This window comes from Aplysia californica, unplaced genomic scaffold (assembly GCF_000002075.1).
Source record: "Aplysia californica isolate F4 #8 unplaced genomic scaffold, AplCal3.0 scaffold00359, whole genome shotgun sequence".
In the NCBI taxonomy this organism is placed as follows: Eukaryota; Metazoa; Mollusca; class Gastropoda; order Aplysiida; family Aplysiidae; genus Aplysia; species Aplysia californica.
Window position 1 is genome coordinate 280,953 of NW_004797629.1, and position 8,267 is coordinate 289,219.

The following is an 8,267-nucleotide window of genomic DNA, read 5'->3' on the forward strand; positions in this document are numbered from 1 at the left end:
TTTGATTCTGTTGCGATTTTTTAATAAAGTTCTCTTTTGGTGAGTGTGTGTGTGAGTGTGTGTATGTGTGTGTATGTGTGTGTGTGTGTGTCTGTGTGTAGGGGTGGGGTGACATAATTATATATGTATAAAGACCTGACTGAACTCCCCAGTAACCAACAAATCGTCTGTCCCTCTAGCGAAGGTCAAGGTCAGGACAGGCGAGAGGCAGCACGTCCGGATGAGCTGTGCCGACCAGCGGTACAGGTTGAACACGTACATCTGGCAACTCTCGGTGCCCACGTAGAAGGTGTTGCCGACGCCTAATTTGGCTGAAAATACACGAAGAGCACAGGGGGAAAACGACTGTAGTCGCAAACTGAAAATTAATTGTGAGGGTGCCAATTTTAAAAGCTGCTAACTCCTAACTTCATATTTGTTTGACTTGTGGTTTATTGTTAAGTGTTTTTGAATGGGGAATCTAACAACAATAATCAACCAACAGCTGAACAGAAATACAGTTATGAGCCAACAAGTGTTCAAAATTGGTAGCCTCACTACTTTCAGGTTGTGATTGCAGTCGTTTTTTACCCTGTCGTCTCCCCATTAGAATCAGGCGCGGTTCGTCCATAGAGTACGTGTGTGCAGTGCTGCCCAATGTTTTTAAATGTTCTTTTACGTAAAGCACCAACAATAGTAAAATACAAGAAGCCAGAAACAAACACAAGCCAAATGTTAGTTATATCAAAACAAGGCCCCCGCTATCATTTCTGTGTATATAGCGCCGTAAAACATCTACTCTATTATGCTAAAGTCCGTGCGCTTTAACTATACATAATAGTAATAGGATACTCGAGAGTGGTAACCTTACCTATAAATCCTTCTTTGGAATAACCCATACGATGACGACACTCGAGGCGAGTTTGGCGGTACATTAATATCAATAAGACGGCACATTTCAAATGTGCTCCTGCCGAATAGTGCCGAAACACAGCTCACAGCTTACAGTAGGCAGTCTAAAAATAAACATGGTAGTCTGTACTCTATTCTATGCCAAAAATTTGTGAGCCCCGGAGCAATCCATCGGAGTGCTCAAGTGAATTGTGATTGGTTCACTGTCTTGCCACTGTTTTAAGTGACTCTGTGATCGTGAATCTGAGGGCGGTGAACGTGAAATATCTAAGTTACAGTCCTGTGAGTTGTGCCTTTAAATGGTTTTGTAGTGGCGTAGTGAAAGTTATTACTTGAGAGTTCAGTTCTAATGCAGGGGGAACGAAATTGATGTTTAGCTAACAAACAAATTTAGTTCTTGGAATCAAGGTGACAAGTGGAAAGAAAGAACATAAACGCACGAGGTCCTCCCTCACCAACCCAAAGATCCTAACATTATAGGCTTACACCGTCTCATTTACTATGCCCTTGACTATTTTTAGTCTGCGATAGCTTAACTTAATTGTGCACGCCAACTGTTTAGCCCTTCGAGCCGCCCCTGACATGCCCCTGAGATAATGTACTGGTTGGCTACTTTATTATTACGAAGTTCTATATGACATTGTTGGCTGTTTTGAGTTACTAAGACCATGAGGTCAGAAACCCAATGTGCTATCTACTTTATCAAAACGGTAAGATTATTCCGAGTCTTTATCAAGATATTCAAAGATTTGCATTCGAAAAAGCTTTACATGTTACTCAAAACTAGGTACGTGAGCAGATAGAACTTTATAATTTTAGGGTAGAGTATTCAACGATGTTAATTCGCACTTCTTTTTAAAAGAAAGGTGAAAAAAAAAGAAGAAAAAAAGACGGAAACAGTAATTGATTTGGATCCACGTATGAAAATGATCATTGGGTCATTATCTTTTTAACGTCATCGTTTATTCTGTTACTAAGTTCTAAAGTTTTTGTTTGGCGGGTGTAGTGGTGTGGTTTGCCCCTTTTTCCTTACCAAACATCTATCATTTTTATCTTTCCCCCTTCGTGTCTCTGTTTACAACTCTCTGGCAACATGTAGGCTACAATCTTCGGCAGTTATATGACCTATTTCGACTGCTCATTGAAAGTATCTGCTATTAGAATATGATTTTTCATCCTCTGTTGCCATTTTAGCCTTAACGGGAGATGCTGTTTTCTATGGTAGGTCAGCTCTGTAACGATTTCAATTGGGATATTATAACTTCCCGGGTTTCTTTGACTCCTTCAATCCATCTTTTGAATGGTCTACCTTTTTCTGAATACTTGATGTTAAAGGCTCTCGAGGCTGGCTAGCTAGGTGACATGCGTAACAGGTGGCTGAACCATTTTGAAACAAAATAATGGATATCCTTTTAAGAAACATAATAAATGAAACTGAAACTCTCACCAACCCTAAATGTGGAGTACGATGGATTATTACTTGTATAAGTCTTACTTTACGTCAAAATGGCGTATAGTAGTTTTACAGTAACCAGTCAATTTATGTTGCAATAAATTCAACTTCCACTAAATTTGATTTATGCTGTAATAAATGAAACTCTCACTAAATCTAAAACAAACAAAAAAGAAGAAAAAAAGGTGCATAGCTGAGTCTTGTGCTAAGCGATTAATTCATGTTGCAAATGAAACTATTCTTAACCTTTAAAAAAAGCAAAAACGACATAGGTCGTGGGATCGAATCCGGACAGCAGCAGACAAACATTGTACTCTAAAGTTTTTATCCTTTCCTGCTCTCTAACTTTGTTCTGCCGTCTGCTTTCTCATCCACTCTCTGTCCCCACCATTCTCACCTCCTCATCCTCTCCTCTTAGCTCCTAACTCTTTCTGTAGCCTTTCTACTGCAACTCCTCGGCTCCTTCATACTGCTCTTTATCAGGTCACACCCTTGTTCTTAAGGTAGGAAAGATCTATACTTATCCTTCTTGGACAAGGATTTAAAAAGCTCTGATGTCCCCTGTGCAAGTTGAGCACGTTAAAGATCCCTTGGTGGTCATAGACTCGATAAAAGTAGGCTTCACCCGCTACCAGGGCAAAATTCAAAATGTCCTACAATCTAAAAAGTTTAATGTGATCTGCCTGCTTATATGACCTTATTAATATGCAGTTGGGACCGCCGCAAAACACAACCTTAAAAAAAATCCCCTAAACAAAAACAAAAACAACAAAACAACAAACAAAACGAAACAAAAACTCACCAATTGAAGTAACAGCGCGCTGCTCCCGCTCATCCGACCAGACGTTCGTGTCTTTGGCCAGCCTGGCAGTGCCCTTGACCTTGTTGCCCTTCTCGTAGGTCAAGGCCACGTCGTAGTTCATGACCTTACCGTTGCCCGTACCCACTAAAAGGTTAAAGGTCGAGGCGTCGAGCATCCGGAGGTAAGTAATGCTCGTAATGCCGGATGGGACGGGTTTTTTTGGCACCTGCAGGATGAAGGCAATTGAAAACTACAACGCAAAACAAACAAACGAACAAACAAATATTGTCTCATTTTAAATTGAAATAAGTACCATGCCCAGCGGACAAGACAGTGTCTGCGTTCCAAAATATTTATTCATATGTCGTTAGAGCGATAAACAAACTCTTGCCCAAAACCATAACAACCAGTTTCTCCCCCCCCCCCTCCCCCAACACACACCTTACCAAAATAAAAACTGAGAGTTTTTTTTCGAAAATACTTATCATTTGATATTCGAGTATTATGTCCCAATTGTGAAGTTACATGTAGAAAAGACGCACAGACACACACTAACTGACGACAGGTATTTACCATATAAAAGCAAAAACACAAATAAACTCACACGCATACACACGCGCGCCCGAACATGCACGCTCACACGCGCGCGCGCGCACACACACACACACACACACACACACACAAGAACACAGACAAAATACACACACGTACATTCACACACACAGTGACGACACACAACTACACAAATAAACACACACACACACACACACACACACACACAAACACACACACACACACTCACATACAAACGCACACACATACAAACACACACACACACTCACACACACAAATATATAAACACACACACACACACACACACACACATACACACACATAGCCCCTCACACAAGCCTGCATTGTCCCGTTAGTCATGTTGACTACTAGGAGGATATCTCCGCCTGTGTTTCCCAAAAACGCCATCTGGTGCTCAGTACTGTCATAGTCGGCCACCTGAAACATAGAGAAACATTTGTGAGGCAGCGTGGTGGAATCAGGCGCTCGTCAAAATAATCAAAATTTTGTTCTTTGGCTCAATACGTTTCCTGCCCATTTAAGAACTCATTTCTGTTTGGATTTTTCTGAAAAGCGTTAATTAAAGGCACAAAAATGTAAATTTTCAGTTACCACGTACTCGGAAGCTAAGGAAATAACAAATCTTTGGCGGCCATTTTCTCACTAATTTTGCCTCTGAAAACAGGTGACCCCCACCTCCTTCTTTCGCAAATATATCGACTTGTATTCAAGATAAATGAATACTTTTTTTTATCCAAATAAAGACAAGTGAATAAACTTTAAGATGATACCAGTAACTCTACATGCCCAAAAATTGACGAGAGCCTGATTCCACCACCCTACCTCACATTTGTAAATTATAGTACCGTCGAACCTGTATAAGACACCCAGTTATTATCGATAAGAAAAGTAGCCGTATTAGACAGGTGGTCGTCTTGCATAGTGTCGTTTTATTGTAAAGGGAGGAAGGGATGGGAAGTGGCCGTTTATACAGGTGATTGTCTTATACAGGTGGCCGGGAAAGTAGCCTGAGTTCAACTGTAGCTTTGGCAACTTGGAAGCACATATGTGTTACTTTTCTCATAAATATACGGCAGCTACAGTGTTGAAAATTGGCAAGTACCTGCAAAAACATAGATAAGTCCCCACGACGGAGCCCGATTTGTGATTTGTTCATTTCCTGAATTTAGACAAATTAACTTGACAAAAAGTTTCCTTTCTTCTTTGGCCTTTGTGATTATTCCACTGAGAAACGAAACAAATCTGCGTAGCCGTCCTTCACAACGGAAGTGCCGGAAGTGATATTTCGCGAGGCACATTTTGTTTTGAGAGTATAGATCTAGACCTTCTAATTCTTTGCATCTCTCAAGATATAACGCTCTATTCTAGTACAATGTACAAATATTAGGCCACTGACTTTCAGCTGATGTTAATGCACTGATCATTCCTTTCATCGAAAGGTTGCCCAGCTAGTTTTAAAATATTTTTGCCTCCCCCCCCCCCCCCACCTCTCATTTTTCCTAACAAAAACGAACACCCCCCACACCCCAGCGCCTTTCCAAAAAAAAAACCCCAAACAAACAAACAAACAAAAAACGAAACAAAAAAAAAAAAAACTGGGCTGTAGTAGAAGCCACACATCATTAATCCACTGTTGAATTTTGCTTAGGAATAATATTCTGCTCCACCGAAGCACTCTTCGTTGTCTTCGTTCCTGTTCTCGTTCTTGTTTTTTGCTCTTGTTCTTTAGACAAATCATACATATTTTGCATTAATAATAATATTATGTGAGGCAGCGTGGTGGAATCAGGCTCTCGTCAAAATAATCTCAAAGTGGAGAAATTTGCATTTTTTCCAGTTAGGTTTGTAAATTTTTATCAATTTTTTTTTTGGCTCAACACCTTTCATGCCCATTAAAGAACTCATTTCTGTGTGGATGTTTCTGAAAAACGTTGATTAAAGGAACCAAAAAATTTAAATTTTCAGTTACCACGGACTCTTAAGCTTAGGAAATAACTAATCTTTAGCAGCCATTTTCTCACTTATTTTACCTCTGAAAACAAGTGACCCCACCTCCTTCTTTCGCAAATATCTCGACCTGTATTCAAGATAAGTATATGGATATTATTTTCATGCTAATAAAGAAAAGTGAACAAGGTTTAAGTTGATACCAATAACTCTACATGCCCAAATATTGACGAGAGCCTGATTCCACCATGATGCTTCACATGATTATAGTATCCTGAGCGAAATAAGTCTTTTTCTCCATTAATTTTTGTGGTATTTACTTGTTTGTCTCCGCCCCCCTCCCCCTCCTCACCTCACCCCCATCCAGTTTTGTTTTTTGTTTTGTTTCAATCCTAAAAATCTCGTATCCTGGTAGGCCTATAGGACAATGATGAAGGAAGGAGGGCGATGATTTAGGCCTACAATAAAAGGGTTCAGAACGTTACCTCCACACAGGTGACGTCACGACCTAAGGGCCCGAAGCGGAGCTCCGTAAAGGCGAGTTCCCTCCCTTCGCTAGACAAAGTCCACAGCCGCCCGTGTCCTCTGCCAGCTGGAAGGGAAATCATCATAGTTGTACAGCAACGTTGTTGCTATTGTTGTTGTTGTTGTTGTTGTTGGTGGTGGTGGTGGTGGTGGTGGGGGTGATGTTGTTGTTATTGTTGTTGTTGTTGTTGTTTTATTATAATTATTATTATAATTATTATTATTATTATTTTTATTTTTATTATTATTATTAGTATTATTATTATTATTATAGTTATTATCACTATTTCTATTTATTATGATGATGGTTATTATTATCATTATAATTTTTGTCTTATTATTATTATCATCATCCTTATTATTATTCAAATGCTGACCTGTGATAAACTTGTCCCCGTTTCTCTTGGAGGCGGCGAGACAGCGCGGGGCGGTCGCTCTCTGCGGCTGAGCCAGCTGATTGGTCAGTGGCTGTCTTTGCCCCACTCCCCACACCGTCAAGTGACCGTCCTCGTCCACGCCCAGAGAGACGAAAATGTGGGAGCTCTTGAGGAAACTGATGGCTTGTACCTTGACCTTGTGGGGTAGATGGATAGATAGATAGATAGATAGATAGATAGATAGATAGATAGATAGATAGATAGATAAAGTGGAACTCGGTTTCAAAGAACTCGAATTCTACGAAAACTCGGATTCAACGAAAGGAGCAGGATTCCTCGTTTTATTTTATTTATAAAAATCAATAAAAAATAATTTGGGTCTAACGAACACATAAATCAACCAGCTCGGATTCAACAAAGTCCCTTGCAAGGTGAACTGCTTTATCAGACCAATCAGCAACCTCCTTTTATACCAACACAGAGGTTGTAATCACGCACCCATGTCTTATCGCCTGTCGGGGTCTGATGGGAGGCCAGTACACGTGTGACTGTGTGTCTGGGGGGAATGGGAGTAGGGGGTAAAAGCGATCTGAGCGTTGAACGTCAGTAGAAAAGTAAACGGGACACAATACTGATCAATATTACAGAGATAAACGTATCTTGACATAGCATAGATCTACATATTGAATTATTCACTGGACTGTGGAATTAAACGTTGCCGTATGCTAGGCTCTACACAGCAACGTAACTTGTTTGGCAAACAGTACGTTACAGCAAAGATGGTACATAACAAGATGTTTCACCCAGCCAAAAAAGTGTCTTCGGAAGTCGGCGCAATGGCTCAGATGGCGCTGTTGTCTTTGTTTTGAAGTTTCTCTAGAAGAAGAATAGGAATAGAACCCCCTTGTGTGAACAGATCAACTGCTGTTCATCAGTCGTTTCGGTTTGTTCAGTGCGGAGTTTAAGATGCTTTTTAAAAAAAAATGACCTCTCGCCTCTCATTCTTAAGTCCAATTAAACGAAGAAAACAGTCGCCTCCTCCTCGGAAAGAGGTTTTTTTTTTTTAAAAGCGTTCTTCCGAAATTTGAATTCTTATTTATTCAAAAACTTGTTAGTTTCACTTTGCTTTTCTTTCCACACAAGTAGGGTAACTCTGTTCGCAAAGGGGGCGCATTTGCGTAGAGGGCGCCACCGAATTTTGAGGACATTTTCTTAATTGGCTCAAAGAGAGAAGTGAACCCTCTTGTTATGTAGACTCTTTGGTTATAGCTGATGATAGATGGCACAGGCAAGTATTTGAACAAACCGACCCTTTTGCTCAGTGTGTGCTTTTGTAGACTTCAGTGTATTTTCAGGGAATTTTCCAGCAATTCTTTGATATCAAAGAAAAAAAAAATGCCTCTAACTCGAAAGCAAACTGCCTTTGATTGAGAAAATCGAATACATTATTCATTACTTGCTCGATGCCTGTAATTTTCTACACAGAAACCCCATATTTTTAATAACGAATACTCGGATTCAAAGAAATTAAAGACCAGGCCCGACGACTTCATTGAATGCTAGTTACACTATAGAGAGATAGATAGATTGACATACAGACAGACAGACAGACTGACAGACAGAGTGATAGACAGACAGACAGACAAAGGAGAGAGAGAGAGAGAGAGAGAGAGAGAGA

General features: G+C 40.2%; 1 protein-coding gene across 1 annotated transcript in view; it reads right to left on the reverse strand.

Annotated features, from left to right (window-relative positions):
• The window catches only part of LOC101856359 (cilia- and flagella-associated protein 52), a gene marked incomplete at its 3' end in the record, with an annotated part of 13,941 nt that overhangs the window by 1,701 nt on the left and 3,973 nt on the right, over positions 1-8,267 (reverse strand). Inside the window, 5 exon segments of the mRNA XM_013085250.1 lie at positions 136-311; positions 3,147-3,372; positions 4,053-4,157; positions 6,173-6,279; positions 6,590-6,785. Of these exon segments, the coding sequence (XP_012940704.1) occupies positions 136-311; positions 3,147-3,372; positions 4,053-4,157; positions 6,173-6,279; positions 6,590-6,785 (810 nt within the window).